We start from the raw sequence: 18,455 nt of genomic DNA on the forward strand, positions 1-18,455 counted from the left end.
ACCAGGTTAGCTTTGAACCACAACTGTCAGACCTCAGCTTCCTAAGTAGCTAGGATTATAGGTGTGAGCCACCAGAGCCTGCAATTTCTTCTTTCTTTCTTTCTTTCTTAATCTTTCTTTCTTTCAACAATCTCCTGGGGCTTGAACTCAGGGCCTGGGCATTGTCCTTGGACACTTTTTGCTCAAGGCTAGCACTCTGCCACTTGAGCCACATCACCACTTCTTTTTCTGAGTATGTAGTACCAAGGAATTGAACCCAGGGCTATATGCATGCTATGTAGCACTCTACCACTAGGCTATGCTCCCTACTCAATTTTGTCTTTCTTCTAGTAGATGGAATTCTATTCTCCCAATTGCATAAACCAAAAATCTTTGAGTCCTTTTCCTTCCTGCTCCCATATCTTCCAGCCCATCAATCAGTACCCTTGGTTGGCTATGACTTCAAACATGAAGATCCAGAAGCTTGCCACCTTTCTCATCACCCTGAAATGGCCATCTTGTTCCAGGTTTACTACAATAGTAGATAAATCCTTCCATTCTCCTCACCGCACATAGTTTAGTCTCCATGAGGCAGCTCAAATGATTCCATTAGGATACAAGCCATGTCATGCCTCTGTCGTAACACGCAGTACCTTCCTGTCTCATTCAAAGTCAGAATCCTCATAAAGACACGTAGGACCAACTTCCTGTAGCCACCTCTGGTTTTATCTCCTGATGCACTATTCCAGCCACATTTTAGACTTTTTACACTGGCATTTCCCTCTGGCACCTCCCCGCACATCAAAACTGGTTTCAAGCCTTTACTCAAATGTTACCTTCCTAAAATGGCCTCCCAGGCCACCCTATTTAAGGTTGCAACCAACCTGATGCTTCCTGGGGCACCTCTAACCTGCCTTATCCTGTTGTATTATTTTTTAAATATTTCTTTCCCATTATACTCATAACTTCACAACATGTAATAAGTTTTGCTAGTCTTTTCCCACTGGAATGTGCTCCATATAACAAAATATCCTTCCCACAGTAGGTACTCAATGGAACTCAGAGAACAAATAAATATTAGATGAGTGAGCAGAAAGGACATCTGGAACTTAAAGACCAAAGTAGATCACATTTCTGATAGCTTCAAACCAACAGGAGGAGCCCTCCAAGTCTTTACAAGGGACCAAGAAGTGGACTTCTCTCCACTAAATCATCCTATGCATTTTCAAGGCATAGTTTTTCATATATATATGATGTATATGAACTATATAATATATATATATTAATTGAAATACAGCTGAGTACCACAAGTGCTCTACAACATTACGTGTATTATATATGTATATATACACATATTTAATGCAGATTTATGTATAGCTAGACCAGAAACTTGGTTAGAAAAATCCTGATATGTACATTAGTAGGGTAAGTTCAACAGCCACTCTAGAAGGAAAAGAAAAAGAGAGAAGAATTAAGATATATAAGACAGTCTTCAAAAATTATGCTCCCAAATTTCACTAAGCCCAGAGTTTCATGTAATTTAAGTTGTACTTGCTTGAGGGTCTATGGACTCCTGCACCGGAGAAGGAGGCGGCGCAGGAGGTGTGGTCCAGTAGGTCTCACTGGGAGGTATCTCTTGTTCTGTGTCCAAATGGAAGGAAATCTCCCTCATTTCATCACTTTCCATGATAATCAGCTCTTCTCTAGAGAGAAAGACACACATTATATGCAATTCATTCCCTTATATGCAATTAAATCCCATTTAAATAAAATCATGATAAACAGGGTGCTGGTATCTCATACCTTTATTTCTAAGTACTTGGGAGTCTAAGATCTAGAAGATAGTGTTCTGAGGCCAGCCTGGGCAGAAAAATCCTCCAGATTATCTTCCAAAATGAGTAACAAAAAGCTTTGATGTCGTGTGGCTTAAATGGTATAGTGCCAGCCTAGCAAGCACAAGGCCCTGAGTTCAAACCCCACTACTGACAAAACAGAAGCAAAACAGAAACAAAGACAGGAAGAAATGCTTGGATATCAACAATTAAAGAGGACCAAATGGATTTATTGTTGTTAAACAGGGTCTCACCCCATAGCTCAAGCTGGCCTTGAACTGTTGTCCAGACTCGTCTGGAACTTACATACCTCCAGCCTTAGTCTCCCAGGTGCTCGGGGGAAGTATCTAACACTGGGCGGGGGGTGCTTTTCTATCTACACGTATAGAGCTGTTCCCTTGAAAAACTGAGATATACTCCAGTTACATGTCAGCTCCTTTCAGAAGGCAATCAATTGTCTCCAATGAAACCAGCAGAGCTAGAGCACACACTCTGCAGCCTCACTCTCCATCTTCACAAGAGTTTTTTGGGGGATTAGAACAAGCAGTTCTCCTACTATCTGGCTTTCTCCATCCCTTCAAACCAGTTCTCTATCAAGTTCAGCCTGTCTCTTTCTCAAGATTTCATTTGTATTCTAGCTATTCACAAGACCAGTCTTAGACTTAGTTCATACCTTTTTTTTCTTCCTGATTTTCCCTATTCTCCAGCCTTCAAGATTTAAGGATCCTAGAAGACCAGGACTTTGCCATCCTGCTCAGGGGATGGACACAGGGACCGGGCGGGACTAGCATGTCAGATTCAGATTTAATGGTTTCTTGAACATTTACTATGCTCCAGGCTCTAAAGAATAGCTCTACACTATGAATGAATTGCATATAGATTCTCAACCATGCCCCATAATCCTAAATCTTATGTCCTTCAGCTGAGAATCTGAGACAGAAGGTAATTTCCCTGGACATGATAGTAAAAGGCAAAACTAGGATCTAGTCTGGCTGTAAAATTTCCTGTGGTCATCTTCCAGTAAGCACTGATTACCTCCTATCATTGAGAAGACATGAATTCACATGAACAGTGTTACTTGGTGGCTAGGAAAGGCCATAGACATTCTGATCACAGTCTCTTGGAAACAATGTATCCTCCTGGTCTAGGGATGTCAATTGGCTATGTGCCTGTCAGCAAAGGTTTCCCATATCCACATGTATGTAATAAACCTATCTTGCATCCCAATAAACTGTAAACTAAGGGAATGTTATAAAAAATTCAGTATTTTTTACTTCTTGGACAAATACATTTTCTTATGCCAGTCCTGGGGCTTGAACTTAGGGCCTGGTGCTCTCTCTGAGCTTTTTTTTTCTGTGATTTGAGTCACAGTTCCTGTTCTATGTTCTTGGAACATGGATTCCCAAACTGGATTTGAACTGTGATCCTCAGATCTCAATCTCTTGAGTAGCTAGGATTATAGATATGAGACACCAGTGCCCAATAAGATTGTTATTGCTGGCCGGGAGTTTGGCCTAGTGGTTAAAGTGCTTGCCTAGCATGTGCGAAGACCCGGGTTCAATTCCTTGGTACCACATACATACAAAAACGCTGGAAGTGGTGCTGAGGCTCAAGTGGTAGAGCTCTAGCCTTGAGAAAGTCCAAGGACAGTGCTCAGGCCCTGAGCTCAAGCCCAGGACTGGCAAAAAAGAAAAAAGATTGTTATTGCTGTTATTATTTTGCCAGTCCTGGGGACTGAACTCAGGACCTGAGCACTAAGGCCAGCACTCTACCCTTGAACCACAGCACCACCTCTGGCTTTTTCTATGTATGTGGTAATAGGGAATCAAGCCCAGAGCTTTGTGCAAGCTAGGCAAGCACTGTACCACTAGGCTATACTCCTGGCCCACACCTAAGATTGTTATTTTTAAGCTAAATAATGTTGGACAAAGAGCTTAAACTAGAAGTGACAGGTCTATGAATTATTGCAGTTCATTGCAATTGCAATGTTAGAATTATTATAACCTGGGCTTTTTTGCCAGAGATATTTCTTTTAGAGTACATATTTCTTTTAAGGGTTACATTAACCAAGACTAAATTATATGGCTTGTAAATCTAGGCAAGTACTCAAGTAAGCAGGTTAGCATTCACTGAAAAGTAAGCAAAGAGGCGGTCCTTAACTTCCTCCAGCCTTGCAGCTCCCTCCTATCAGGAGGATCAGAACCTACAGATTTGACACACAGGAAGGGTATGGGATCAAGCCGACTGGTAATTCCAACAGAGTTGGTTTTTAACATAAGCTGGAGTCCTACCATTTTATTTATATGCATATTTTTTTTAAATTGGTCAGATGTGGGGCTTGAACTCTGGGCCTGGGGTGCTGTCCCTATGCTCTTGAGCTCAAGGCTATTGCTCTACCACTCAAGCCACAGTGTCACTTCCAGTTTTCTGGTGGTTAATTGGAAATAAGAGCCTTACAGACTTTAGTGCCTGGGGTTGGCTTTGAACCATGATCCTCAGATCTCAACCTTCTGAGTAGCTAGGATTTCAGGTGTGAGCCACCAGTGCTCGGCCTTTGTATGCTTTTATGGAGTGATTTAGACACAAAACTTGATCAGACCAGAGAAAAGAGGGTAGTCCCACAGTGGTTACCATTGATAGGCCAAGGTTAGCAAATAAAAACAGAGGGTGCCTGTTAAATTTACATTTCAGGTAAACAATGAATACATTCCAATAGATCAAAAATGCTACACATTGGGCCGGGAATTTGGCCTAGTAGTAAGAGTACTTGCCTAGCTTGCATCAAGACCCAAATTCAATTCCTTGGTACATAGAAAAGCTGGAAGTGGTGCTGTGGCTCAAGTGGTAGAGCATTAGATCTTGAGAAAGCCCAAGGACAGTGCTCAGGCCCTGAGTTCAAGCCTCAGGACTGGCAAAAAAATTTACACTTCAGGGCCTGGAGTTTGGCCTAGTGGTAGAGCGCTTGCCTAGCATGCACAAAGACCTAGGTTCAATTCCTCAGTCCCACATACATAGAAAAAAGCCGGAAGTGGTGCTGAGGCTCAAGTGGTAGAGTGCTAGCCTTGAGAAAGTCCAAGGACAGTGCTCAGGCCCTGAGCTCAAGCCCAGGACTGGCAAAAAAAAAAAATTATACTTCAAATACTGTACATTAAACAAGCTTCCTCTATTTTCTATGGCAAGCCTATCACTCATTTTAAGAAGGTCCCAGGTATTTGAGGCCTCTTAGGACTTAAACGCACAGCAGAGGCAGCATCATTCCCCATCCTAAGACAAACCTTCTCTTCAGACCAGACCAGCAAGCTGGTCGATGTCTCTTTTTTTTTTTTTTTTTTTTTTTTTTGCCAGTCCTGGGCTTGAGCTCAGGGCCTGAGCACTGTCCTTGGACTTTCTCAAGGCTAGAGCTCTACCCCTTGAGCCTCAGCACCACTTCCGGCTTTTTTTTCTTTTTTCTCATTTTTTTATTGTAATTAGTAAAAGGGTTACATGATATTTGCCAGATAGAAGGTGCATTAATTCACATACATTGATTCCCTTTCACATGTCTTGGTACCCATTTCCCTCCCCCCCCACACCCCACACCCGTCTTGGTTTTCCCCCCTTCCCTATCAAATTTCAAATATCCAAATACAAATAAATTCAATATATCAGATAACAAAGTGAGATACTATACCAATATGAGATAACCAAGGGACAGCAAAGGAGATGAGAGACAACATACTACATTAAGGACAACAATCATTCATTATATGGCTTTTGTTTCACTATCCTGGAGGTCCTTTCAATTAGCTTCACATTATATGTCCTTATGTATCAAGGTTTTCCGGCTTTTTTTTCTATGTATGTGGTACCGAGGAATCGAACCCGGGTCTTCATGCATGCTAGGCAAGCACTTTAACCACTAGGCCAAACTCCCGGCCCTCGATGTCTCCTCTTTCTAAGGATCCACAGGCCTGGTGCCAGTACCAGGCATATAATGGTAGAGGAGACACACACAGTCCCTGCCTACAGGAAGCCTACAGCCTTGTTGGAAATGGGGGTGAGCTTTCAAGAAGTCTAGGTTGCTCCCAAACTTTGTAAAAGTGTGCATTTTCATCCTAAGAGGCTATATCATTATTGCCACTGCAGTAGCAAAGCATCAAAGTGATCCTCACATTCCATTAAGAGTTACTGATATGGCTATACCCTGGCAGCTCATGCTGTAATCCTAGCTACTCAAGGGCTGAGACCTGAGGATCATGAGTCAAAGCATTCCTGGGCCCGAAAGTCTGTGAGATTCTCATCTCCAACTGACCACCTAAAAGCCAGAAGTAGAGCTGTGGAACAAGTGGTAGAACACTAGCCAAAAAAAAGCACAGGGACATAACCAGGTCCCTAGTTCAAGCCCCAGGATTGGCACACATGCGGGCGCACACACAAAAGAGTTCATTCTATCACAAGAAACTTGAACAAATAACACACATTGCTCTTTGAAGGACCTTGTGAGAAAGTTCTCTTTCTTATGGTGGGTGACAAAACATTCAGCTCATCTACAAGTAAATTTATTCCTCCGCCACTGTTTAAGCAGAGGAATAAAGTTACATAAACCTTGTCTCCTGTACTCTCACACTCCTGCTAAGGCTCACTGTTGTTCCCTATTCCAAATTCATGAGCAAGCAAGCAAAAGAAGAGGTCTGGGGTACCTCGAGGCCATGGTAAGTCTGCGCCTGGACACTTCAGACAGCAGGTCTCTGTAGAGCAGGCTGATGTCAGTGAGTATGGAACTCTTCTGAGCCATGGCCGCCCTCAGAGCATGGAGGAATTCAGATTCGTGGCAGCTGTGAAGCAAAACAAAAAAACAAGCCCTGTAGTCATCACAAAAGGGCTTCAGGTGTCAGGGAAATGCTCCATTCCAGCCAGCATAATGGGGGTCTGTTGTCTCCTCACCCCGGTCAAGAGGCAGCTATTTCCTTCAACAACTGCCTCGGAGAATGGAAAAGGAAAGGGCATGCTCATAATCCTCAGGGCTGTTTACAGAAACCAGACATGGCTATCCCAAGCACACAATGAAGAAGCAGAGGGCATGTATCATTATTATCCCCATCTAAGGGCTGGGGAACTGGAAGCCAAGAGAGGTCATCTTGATTCCCCACAGAATGTACAGCTGGCTTTGTCCGATGCTGCCGCTTCTCTAATGCCACCAGGATGCCCTCTCCTCACAGGGCTTTCTTCCTAGACTCCTCTCTACAGGGTAGAAAAGGAACAAGACAAAGCTGGGGGCTTGGAGTCAGGCTACTTTCCAAGTACGCACATGCTATCAATACTAAGACTTGATACTGATGATATAAGCAATGACAAACACCTATTTCAAAGTAGACACTGTGGCTATGATGTTAACCCCAGGGACTCTGCTTGTACTATCATTACCCTCCTCCCACCTCTCAGGAGACAAATGGAGAAACTGGGCAGGAGAGACATTAGGTGGCTTTACCAGGAACAATAGAACCTCAGTCTGCATGCTTCATAGGCTCCCTTCTCTCTGCCACGGAGCTAAATGACCTTAAGTTCTGCTTTGGTGCTAAGCCTTCTAAAGAAACAGAGGATGAAGCCTGTAAATCCTAGCTACACAGGAGGCTGAGATCTGAGGATCAAGGTTCAAAGTCAGCCCAGGCACTAAAGACTGTGAGACTCCAATTAACCACTAATTGCATTTGGCTCAAAGGAAAGGGTGGTAGCCTTGAGCTGAAGAGCTCAGGCCCAGGCCCAGAGTCCAAGCCCCATGACCATGACCCAAACCAAAACCAAACCAAACCAAACAAAGAAAAAACAAAACAAAACAGGGGATAAATCTCCATTCCTGTCCCTTAGGTTACCACCACGAATAATGCAAAAATTACAATGACCTGCACTTACCAGCTAGAAGCCTTTGCTCTTAGGACTCACCTTTTAATCCTAGATCTGCCTAGGTATATGGACACTTCCACTCTTTTTGGCTTGTGGTTTTGCTAAGAAATGCTGTCTTTATACCTGGTACCTATATATAGCTACTGCATCTCCTAAGGGAAGGGTGAAGTCTAAGAAATGACCAACATCAACTACTTTCCTTCAGACTTTATCTCTTAGAGGCAACTGCTCTTAGAAACTTGAATGAAAAGGATCAATTTGCATCCTTAGATAGAAGCAGCTGATACAAATTATCCCCAATCACATACCCTTTCCCCAGATATGGAAGGGAGAAATCACATCTTGAGCAAAAAGCAGAAAAAAGCTTTCTCTGTCACGTAGGCAATGGAGAGAAAGCACTCACTCAGTCACTGATAAGCATGAAATCCTGACCTGTGTCTACAGACTACATTTTCAAAATTGCATAATTATTGTTCCCACCCCTTCCTGATAATTCATGGCACTCCTGCTGAGATGGCAGGCATATTGGCTTTGACATTAGAAAAGATAATTGTGTCACTTCAAGGTTTTTTTTTCCTATCATTCTTATTAAATACACATTGGAAGGTATATCAACAGTATGTGTTGTCAGTTCACAACAAAACAAGGCAATTGTCAAAATATGCAATACGGTCTGTTGAAATGCAGTATCCATATATTACAGATCTATAGTGAAAGGGAAAAATAATAGTCCTTTGCTACTTGGAAGTAAAAATACATATAAAAGACTTAAATGGAAATCAGAAATTTAGGGCTTTGAGAAAAAAAGACTGGTTGGTTCTGATATACATCTATCAACATTTGTGTGTATAAATGCATATATATGTGTGTGTGTATATATGTATACATATACATATAATGCCAAGACCAACATGCAGGCTATTGGTGTAGCTGATCCATTCCACCAGCGGTCATTCCCATTTCTGTTCATGGTGACTCCTATCAAGCCTCAATTCAATTAGTTTTGTTTTCTCTTCCTCCCTGTCTCCCTCTTCCCCCGCCCCCCAAGCCACACATTAAGTCCATCAGCTGGGAGATTTTTTTTTTCAGGTTTTCTCCCCAAATAATTTCCAGAACCCAGCCCTTCTCACCACCTCCACTGTTAGCACTTGGTCCAGCTCACCATTTTTGGCGTGGATGAACCGAAAGCTTCCTCTTTGGCCCTGTATTTAACAGTGCCTCTCCTTTAGCCACAACAAATGTGTTTTAACAAATGTGTCCAGTAATATTGCTTTTCTGCTCCAAACTAATGACTACTCATTTTACTCAGAGGAAAAGCCAAAAAGCATATAGCCAAATATGATGACTTTTCTTTACAACCAATTTCTCTGACTGCTCAACTTCTATTATCTTCTCCCTTTTCAACTTTGCCCCAATCATTGGCCTCATTACTGTTGTACAAACGGCTAGGGATTTTGCCCCTTCCAGCTAGGTTTATACATTTGCCGTTACCGTAGCCTGAAAAACACTTTCTTCAAATATATGCACAGCATGATCCCTCTCTCTGTTCAAGTCTTCACTGAATCTATAGTCTACACAGTGAAGCCTTCCCTGATAGCTCCATTTAAAGTGTAGAGGCATGTGGAGTTTGTAGAGGCATGTGCATTCTTTGCTATATCTAGCTAGCTCAACAGAGTGCCTGGTATGTCAGAGTGAAGGCTGCAATAGTGTGAATTGTCCAAGTCCCCTTTCTGATTGAGGCACTTAGTTTCTCCACCTGGCAGGCTGATGTTTCTCATCTGAGTGCATTCTCTCAGTTGAAGACCAGCCTCAACCAGGTTTATACCCTTCCCTCAGAGACAAAGGATAGCTAGCAACCAGTGACTCCACGTGAACCAGTTCAAAGGTTCTATGCCCTTGCACTATTTTGAGATGTTCTGAAGATTCTCTCAACTCCATGGCTGCCTGTCATGTCAGCTATAACTGCACTACAATTCAGTTCTGTCCAATCCTATTTCCTTCCCCTACAGATTACGGAGCCACTCCACCCCCATACCTTTAATACACTTTCTGCGCAGTCTTTATTTCCTAGAGAACTTGACGTAATACAATTGGTACTAGCAGAGGTTTAAGGAAATAAATTCTCAAAGAAAATTTTTTCTTATCATACTTTGTATTTTTAAACACTGGATAACCAGGTAGAAAATCCTCTCATTAGTGTTAAATGGAGAAGCTATACAACTTACTTGCTGGCCAATCACTGCATTTTGATCAGCAGTTGTCTGCCTTGATTCCATTTACATTTGTTGACTTGGGCATGTTGACCTACCCCCGAACCCATGGTATGAAATTAATCAACATGGTCATGGTGGAGGAGCTTTTCAATGTGTGGTTCAATTTACTTTGTAAGAATTTCATTGGAATTTTGAGTCCCTATTCATCAGGAAAATTGGTCCAGTTTTTCTTCTGGTGTTCTTATCGTTTTCATGAGAGCTTATAAAATGAGTTTAGAAATATTCCTCTTCTTTCTAGATGATGGAATTGTTTGGGAAGCACTAGGGTTAGTTCTTTATGTTGTAATATTCTATTTCACTCACAATTTTATTGTCTTGGTCAATGTGGCTAAGGATTTGTCAATCTTGTTTATCTTTTCAAAGAACCCACTTTTTGTTTTACTCTTTTAATTTGCTTTTGGTTTGTTTCACTGGTTTTACCTCTAATCATCTTTCCTTCTGTTATTATTTTTGGAAACAGCACTGGGACCCAGGAAGGGTCTCATTGTGCTGACCTGAATCACTCCAGATGAACAGATCTGTGCCTCTGCATCCTCTGTACTTGACACAACAAGCAAGTGCCACCACAACCAGCCATTTGTCAAGATGGAGTTTCATAACTTTTTTTTGCCAGTCCTGGGGCTTGAACTCAGGTCCTGGGACACTTTTTGCTCAAGGCTAGCGCTCTGACACTTGAACCACAGTACCACTTCTGGCTTCTTCTGAATATGTGGTACTGAGGAATCGAACCCAGGACTTCAGTTTGCTAGGTAAGCACTCTACCACTAGGCTACACTCCTAGCTCCAGTCTCACAAACTTTTATGTTCCAGCTATCCTTGAACATTACACTCAGATCCCACCCCCCATAAGCTGATAGGATTATAGGTTGGAGCCACCAATCCTGGCTTTCTTTTTAAGTTGTCTACATCATCAGATGCATTTATAGGTTCTTTGAAATCTGAATTCTTAAGTACTCATACCCATAGACTTTGTTTTGAACTCTTTGCTGTATCCCACAGATTGTGGTTAGTATTTTCAATGATTCAAAAGCATGCGGGAAGTATGCTTTACATAGTCTTGACAAAGGATGGTCAACATTATGCTTTTTGACCAGTCCTGGGGCTTGAACTCTGTCCCTAGGCTTTTTTTTGCCCAAGGCTAGCACTACTTTGAGCCACAGCTCCACTTCTGGCTTTCTCAGACTTTCCTGACCAGGCTGGCTTTGAACTGATTCTCAGATCTCAGCCCCAAATAGCTAGGATGACAAGCATGAGCCACTAGCACCTGGCAGAGAAGCCCTCAGTCCTGTGTTACCATCAACTGTTTTTAAAAATCCCTGTATGTGGAGCATTCACTGTAATTTTTCAATGATAGGCTTCCTGGAATCATATACTTAGATGGCATGGTTCTACTGTAGTCCTCAATGTCTATCTGTATAGTTCCTTAGTTTCACTTGCTATTGACTTTTACTCTTTTTGGATCTTTTAGGATACAAGAAAAAATTTGTTGGTACCTCGTAAGGCTTGTTATATGGCCTAAAGCGTGACCTATTTTGGAGAAAGTTCTGTGGGCTGCTGGTTCTATGATCTATCTATACTACTTGCAGTTTCTCCTGTCTTCCTTTCTTAAGTCTACAGCTGATTATTAGTTCAGTGGTATTTCTTCTTGATAGACTGTTGTATGTGATGATTATCTTCTAGATTTGGCTTGTTATCTGGTATTATTACTCAATTTCTCTTTTGGGCTCCATTTACTTGGAAGAATACTGACCTCCTATAAAAGAAATACTACGGGACCAGGAGTTTGGCCTAGTGGTTAAAGTGCTTGCCTAGTATGCATGAAGACCCGGGTTCGATTCCTCGGTACCACATACATAGAAAAAAACTGGAAGTGGTACTGAGGCTCAAGTAGTAGAGCTCTAGCCTTGAGAAAGTCCAAGGACAGTGCTCAGGCCCTGAGCTCAAGCCCAGGACTGGCAAAAAAATAAATAAATAAATAAAAATAAAAAAGAAAAAAAAATATATATAAAGAAATACTACTGCATTTAGGTTCAAAGAGTCTACACTTTCAGTTCTCTTTATTTATTTAGCCAGTCCTGGGCTTGAGCTCAGGGCTCAGGAATCGAACCTGGGTCTTCGTGCATGCTAGGCAAGCACTCTACCACTAGGCCAAACTCCCGGCCCCCTCAGTTCTCTTTAATTTATAGTATATTTCTCCTTTTGCTGTGACATATTTTGCCTCTAGTCAAGAATTGGTTTCAGTTTTATTTTCTGTATCACGGAAACATTTAGATGGACCAACTGCTAACTACTTTTTGGATTATCTCGGTCTATGTTAAAGAAGCCAAAGACAAGACCTGTGTGAGTAAAGCAAAACACTCAAATACTGTACTTTCACTGGATAGGTTTTTGTCATCACTTTTTCATTAGGCAAAGTTATTAGTGGTATTTTGAATTAATACAACTGAGTACCTATACCTGGTGCTCTCTATATAAATATACACAATATACTGGGTCACCTTTTAAATCCCAAAGCTTAGGAGTAATTTAAAGACTAGTCTAATTTAAGGACAGCCAACAGAAATGGCATGGAAAGGTAAATATCTGAAGTGACCAAGGCTCTTTGATACAGTCAGCAGTGCCAACCTTATCTATCATACTTTTTTTGTACAGAATTATGAAAATTACAAATGTGAAAATACGTGTTTCTGGTTTCTCGGTCCCTCAATATTTTTTTGGGGGGGTATTAGTGGGGTCTGGGTGTTGAGCTCTTCAGCTCAAGGCTACCACCCTATGCATGGAGTCAAGCACCTCTTCTGGTTTCCTAGTGGTTAACTGGAGATAAGATTCTCTTGGTCTTTAGTGCCTGGGATGGCTTTGAACTGTGATTCTCAGATCTCAGTCTCCTAAGTTGCTAGGATTACAGGCATGAACCACTACACCAGGCATCCTTCAATTTCTCTCCAAGAAAAATGGGGAAACTATTTTACATTTATCCCTCCTTGACAGATTATATATTATTTTTGGTATCTATAAACTTCAGATTTCAGGAATGGATTAGAAGCACCAAAATTTATTATTTAGAGAATACTTTATTAGTTTCTGTAATCAAACCCACGTAGATAAGACCTTACATATTTAATACAGTGTGTTTACCCCTGTACAAATGAAAAAAAGTTTAACGTTTCTAGACCAATATGGCTATTAATTTCTGTACAATGCCAACTCAACACGGTAAACTGGGATACTTTTTTCCAAAGTTGACAGCACAGCTAAAGTTTCCAAAAATTCAAATTATATATATGTATATATATATTTATATTTATATAAAAAGATCAATAATAGCAGTATGTTATGCATCGATAGCAGCAACAGCTTTTCCAGGTTCTGCAGTCATCTGAACAAAATTAGACATCCAGCACACTCCATTAATAAAAAGAAAAAGATAAAAAACAAAACCCCAGAAAAATGCGAAGTTCTGTTACTGTTGTGGTACCTGGCACCATTTTTTTTTTATTAGCTTCTCAATCATCATCTGGAAAGAAAACATTCTTGAGTAACATCATTAAAAACAGCTCTGATAAAGCACAGTCACTACTACGTATCATAAAGCAGGTACAAGGTATTTTATATTCACAGAGGGATGATACAGTACTGTCCTACGTCTATAATACTAGAGGATACAATTAAAAAGGCATTATTGAGACTTGATTCTATTTTTCCAGCAGAAGGTCCAAAGGATGGTATGACACAGCTCTGTAAAGAAATGCACTTTCTTAGATAGGATTTCCTTCCATTAGTGGCACAGTTCTAATAACTCACTCTATCAGCTATAAACCATTTGAAAATGAAGGTGTAGGAGCAAGAAGAAAAAAAAAAACCCAAACAACAAAACAAACCATACCCACAACCACTGGTTCCATACAAAGATGACTGAATGAAGGCAAGCAGGACTCAACCTAATAATATTTTACCAAATATGTTTGAATGGTGAGAGCTCCACACAGGAGATGTCAGACAATGCACATTTGGATATGTTCAAGGATGCTGACATTAATATTTAATCATTTGTTCACTCATCCAGGAAGGGGAGATCAGTTACTACTGTACTTTGATTGTGTTCAATCCAATTACCATGTTACAAAAATAGCAAGCTGCCATAATAAAAAATAAGGCTCCTCTACCCAGCACCAGTTTATCTTTAGTTCACTTCCAAGGCAGACACATCATAACCATATCCAAAGAATGCAAGGAAGGTAAAGAAACAGCATTCTGATGTATTAGCTGGGACCAACACATTGTTCAGGTTGAACTATTTATTCCTCTGTGGTGTTACTTTCTTCCTATTTTTGCTGTTTCCCCTAACCAGAGATTTTTAGATCTAAGTTGTATGCACTTAAGGACTACGTGCATATATCTATATATACATTCTGACTGAAGATGCATGTCCATCAACGGAGCGAATGTTATATAGGTGATAGCTTGCAAAGCTTCATTTTCACTGGTACAGCAGCTATGTGTCAATATAATTGCTCCTATGTCCCATGTGCATCTCTCCAAGCTCTACACAAGATAATGTCACAGACCATTTTACCTCTGTGGCTGCTGGCGTTATCAGACTTCATTCTCCCTCCCCACTCCCTCAATACCCTGCAGTAAACCACAGCCTTTATGATTTTGTTTCTTCAGTTTTGATTGCCTGAGGCTTGATTGGTCCAGTTCTAACAGGCTTGTTAGCTATGGTAGGTGCAGGGGGTGGCTTTTCTTCTACTTTTTCCTGACAGACACCAGGAGGATCGGTCAGTGTTTCAGGAGTTTTACTTGAATCACTGTCCACTTTCTGGGATTTGCTTCCTATCTGTTTGCTCTGTTGTTGTTCAGAGAAGAACCGTTGCGTGGACTGAAGAACCTCTGCTCTCTGCTTTGCCTTAAAAAGATGAGAAACAGTAATTGAAAATACTTCACATTATCAAAGCCTGTCAAATCAATCTCAGTCCAAGTTCTTTTTACCAATCACAAATCATTTTTCTCTATGTTGGCTTGGCCCAAGCCAAAAGTACCTCACTGATCTTTCAGCTTTTAATGTATAGATTTCTGCCTATCTTTGAAATATTCCCTGTGATTTTTTATTTTTACATATGAAACAAGACCACCTCCCACCATTTTTCCAGAGCCTGCCCTCTTATAAATAAAATACAAATTGCTGCTGGTTTGTATCTTTTCTGGGATAGCTTATTGGTAGATTTTATTCAAGGAGGCTGCTTGCAAGTCTGAAAACATACAGGTATCACTTAAAACTTCTAGTTATCAATATGTGGTCTACAATAAAACGAAAAGGAAGCACTTATATTGTGGCATTACCAACACCTAGGACCAAATGTCTTGTGGCTGAGTCCTCTTCCCACAGCTCTCTTCTGCAGGGGAAGAGCATCAGAAATTAGTAACTACAACTTCACTTGATCACTAAGTTCTGATAGCTCCTACCACAATTCTGAGCTGGTAAAATAGTTTCATTGACTATGTGCCCAAAAGATTATACTTACGTTACTATATACAGCGTAATATATACAATTAAATCTTAAGTTTCATATAACAAAAAAAATCTTTATGTTCTATACTAACCAAAGATTTGGAGCAATGTAAGAAATTTGTATCCTCTCCCACCCCATTATAATTACTAAACTGTAATGTCAATTCTAATAGGAATGTGTGAAAATCAAATGGAAAATAGCTAGGAGTGGAGTTGGAACCAAGGCCAAATTACCTCCAAAGCATTTTAGCACACTGTATTTTCCGTAAAAATAAATAAAAAAATTGGAGGCACATGGACTAATAAAAGATATTAAGGTCTCTGGTAGTCTATAATCTGATAAAATGATTGTTCATCATCAGAAATACAAAGGATGTCAACACCTAAAAGAAATTCTGCCATTTGAATTCTTTAAGAGTATCATTACATATATTTTTACAATTTAGTGTAAAGTCATGAGGTATATACTCCCGTTTGTAAGTTCTTATAATAAAGAGCTTGGTTTACATAGTGGCAGAACAGGCAAAATCATTACTAAAATTCTTAAGCCTGATTTTAAGTAAACACAGAAATACACTGCAACTGGCTGTACAGGCAGACAGGTAAGGCTTATGCTCCAAGAACTGTCCCCACACAGACTCCAAAGGCACTCTGCTTTAGCAAACCTCATGTTTATTTGTGCCTTTCATCGTGAAGGATCCCAAAGTGCTTTAAGTTCTTCATGTACAACTGCAAATGGTAGAATATGGCTTCTTTAAGTGGTGGGCAAAAAAGGATGTGAAAACTGTGTAAGGAAACTAATCAAATGACTTATAAAGGAAGAAAGATCAAGATAGGTAAGCCTTACCCATTTCAGAGTTTTCAAATAACCATATTAAGGCTACATTTTGGGGTCGGGGTAGGGTGGGAAGAAGCAGGGAAGAAAAACAATACAGAAAAAGAAAAAATAATGAGGAAGCTTATAAAACCAACAGTATTCTGTTATTTCCAAAAAAATATAGCACCTGAACTCAGATCTCCCTCAAATACTTGTTTTATAAGCAATTCACTTGGCCACAGAGTTTAAAATGTTAATTTTGCTGACTATAGCTGCAAAAAAAAAAAAAAAAAAAAAAAAAAAAAAAGAAGAAGAAAAAAAACCCAGACCCCCCAAACCAAAGAACAAAACACCCCAAACCCCAAATTCAACAAACCAAAAAACAAAAAGGAAAAAAAAGGGCAGGGGAGGGGGGAGATAAGGGTAGGTGAGAGAAAAAAAAAAAAATCAAGGTAGAAAAAAAAAAGAATAAATAAAAGTAGTTAGCTTGGTTAAATCTGCTAACACAATGAATGCCTGGATATATGATTATGGGTCCGGTCCCAAGGCATTTTAAGACAGTTCAGAGACAGACTCTTGATCTGTTGGCTGTTAACACTGTACTAACCTTCATATCTTGTTCAGCCTTCAACGCAGCCTGGGCCTGATTACCTCTGACTCCAGATAGTGATCCACAAGGGCCCCTGGCTACATGTGGCAAACGAGCATGGCTCATGAGGCCTGTGGTCAGCGGAGGAGGCATCTGAGTGGCCAGTGCCATTGGTGGCCTCTGTACAGGCGCTGGGAAGGTGTTAGTATGTGGGGCTCTTACCAATGGAGGGACCAGGTTAGGCTGAGAGAGAATCTGAGTGAAAAAAACAAAACATACAACATTCAACTGTTAAAAAAAAAAAAAAATTGCCAATTAGACCGGATCGGCTTACCCTAGAGTAAATCTGCCCATTTTGCCAAATGAAAGGGAGGAGTTTATGGATTGTGCTATTCCATTAACAAGGATAAAGCACAAACTGACCATGCTTGGAAAGTTTAACAGAAAAATTAGGCAAAATATGCTATGGCAACTTCAGCTGGTTCTAACTTCTCTGCTAGACCCTAAATAATTAGTTAGAAAGGCTATTAATTAGGTCATCTTTAAGAAAGATATGAGTTCAGAAGAGATCTACATCTAAAACAAATATAATTTGACAATAAATATCTAATTCAACAATTGTGTTTTTCAAGTTTGTAAAATATTTTTACCAGTTAGTCTTTCAATATGATCAACGAAGAGAAGAATACACATCTACTGAAAACATCTTCCTCAAAATTTTACTTAAATTGCACAAAAACTCTGTAGTATATAAAACCACTTTGGGCCTAGAAAACTGTAAGCACTGGGACCCTTCGCTGAAAAATCAACTTCCTCAAAAAAAAAAAAAAAAGATAAAAGGAATAGGGCTCAGAGCTGTGTGGGGAATTTTCTAAGTATTTTACTTGCCTGCTTTCAAACTAAATAATCATTACTGCCTGTTTAGCAAATAAATGTGAATGCCATAAGTATCTATGAACCAGGAGTTTTTTTTCATTCAAAAGCCTTTGGTAACTGACTAACATAAGATCATAAAACTGGACATTTACTCTGATTAACAAACAAATCCAAGTAAACAGTATTCATTCTTTCTTTTATCTGCCTACCTGGGGAGCAAACTGTGTAGGAAATGGTTGTGTCATTCTCACAGTGGCAGGGGCTGATTGGAACTGCTTCTGATACACAATGCTGTTCATTTTGCTGGACTGGCTGTTCGGACTTGTTGAAGTAGCCCTTGGAAGGAATCCATCACTGGTCAGTATAGTAGTACCAAATGAGAAATGCTGTTAGATCTATAGTAATACATTTACATTAAGTGTTTAACCACAAATGGTGATCCGTTATACTTTGAAACATTAAATGTCCATCTTACCGGAAGGGGCTAGAAGTTGGTGTGGTGCTTCTACCACTGATTGGAGGTGTGCCAGGTTTTATATCAATGCCACTTCCAAAAGCTTTTAGTTCCATTTCAGACATCTAAGGAAAAAGTACAAAATAAACTTAAAATTTCTTCTGTTTCATGAATTAAGTGCAGTACTTAATGTTTTAAATACAAAGGTTCAATCTAGAAAAGGGCTAAAGACTTTAGGGAAGACAA

General features: G+C 40.2%; 2 protein-coding genes across 16 annotated transcripts in view; both read right to left on the reverse strand.

Annotated features, from left to right (window-relative positions):
- Positions 1-1,519: 1,519 nt before the first annotated feature.
- Myocos (myocilin opposite strand) lies at positions 1,520-6,585 on the reverse strand. Its single transcript, XM_090339780.1, has 2 exons — positions 6,491-6,585; positions 1,520-1,682 (listed from the first exon to the last, which is right to left on the reverse strand). Exons 1-2 carry the CDS (start codon positions 6,583-6,585, stop codon positions 1,520-1,522), a joined length of 258 nt encoding a protein of 85 aa, XP_090195906.1.
- A 7,395-nt stretch (positions 6,586-13,980) lies between these two features.
- The window catches only part of Prrc2c (proline rich coiled-coil 2C), an 82,127-nt gene continuing 77,652 nt past the window's right edge, over positions 13,981-18,455 (reverse strand). For 7 of the 15 annotated variants that reach the window (XM_090340450.1, XM_090340446.1, XM_090340448.1 and 4 more), the window contains 4 exons: positions 18,231-18,334; positions 17,965-18,109; positions 16,898-17,134; positions 13,981-14,870 (listed from right to left, as the gene is read on the reverse strand). In XM_090340450.1, the coding sequence (XP_090196576.1) occupies positions 14,613-14,870; positions 16,898-17,134; positions 17,965-18,109; positions 18,231-18,334 (744 nt within the window). In that variant the 3' untranslated portion in view covers positions 13,981-14,612. Of the gene's footprint in view, positions 14,871-15,304; positions 15,358-16,897; positions 17,135-17,964; positions 18,110-18,230; positions 18,335-18,455 lie in introns of all 15 variants that reach the window. The other 8 variants (XM_090340453.1, XM_090340452.1, XM_090340449.1 and 5 more) reach the window with 5 other exon arrangements.

This window comes from Megascapheus bottae, chromosome 10 (genome assembly GCF_031878675.1).
Source record: "Megascapheus bottae isolate mThoBot1 chromosome 10, mThoBot2.hap1, whole genome shotgun sequence".
NCBI lineage: Eukaryota > Metazoa > Chordata > Mammalia > Rodentia > Geomyidae > Megascapheus > Megascapheus bottae.

Bases quoted from the DNA above. Each gene is read 5' to 3' on its own strand.
- Myocos (XM_090339780.1), bottom strand. From the start codon at position 6,585: ATGGCTCAGAAGAGTTCCATACTCACTGACATCAGCCTGCTCTACAGA. The intron at 1,683-6,490 runs GTACCCCAGACC...CTTTCTCTCTAG, and splicing joins AGACTTACCATGGCCTCGAG to AGAAGAGCTGATTATCATGG.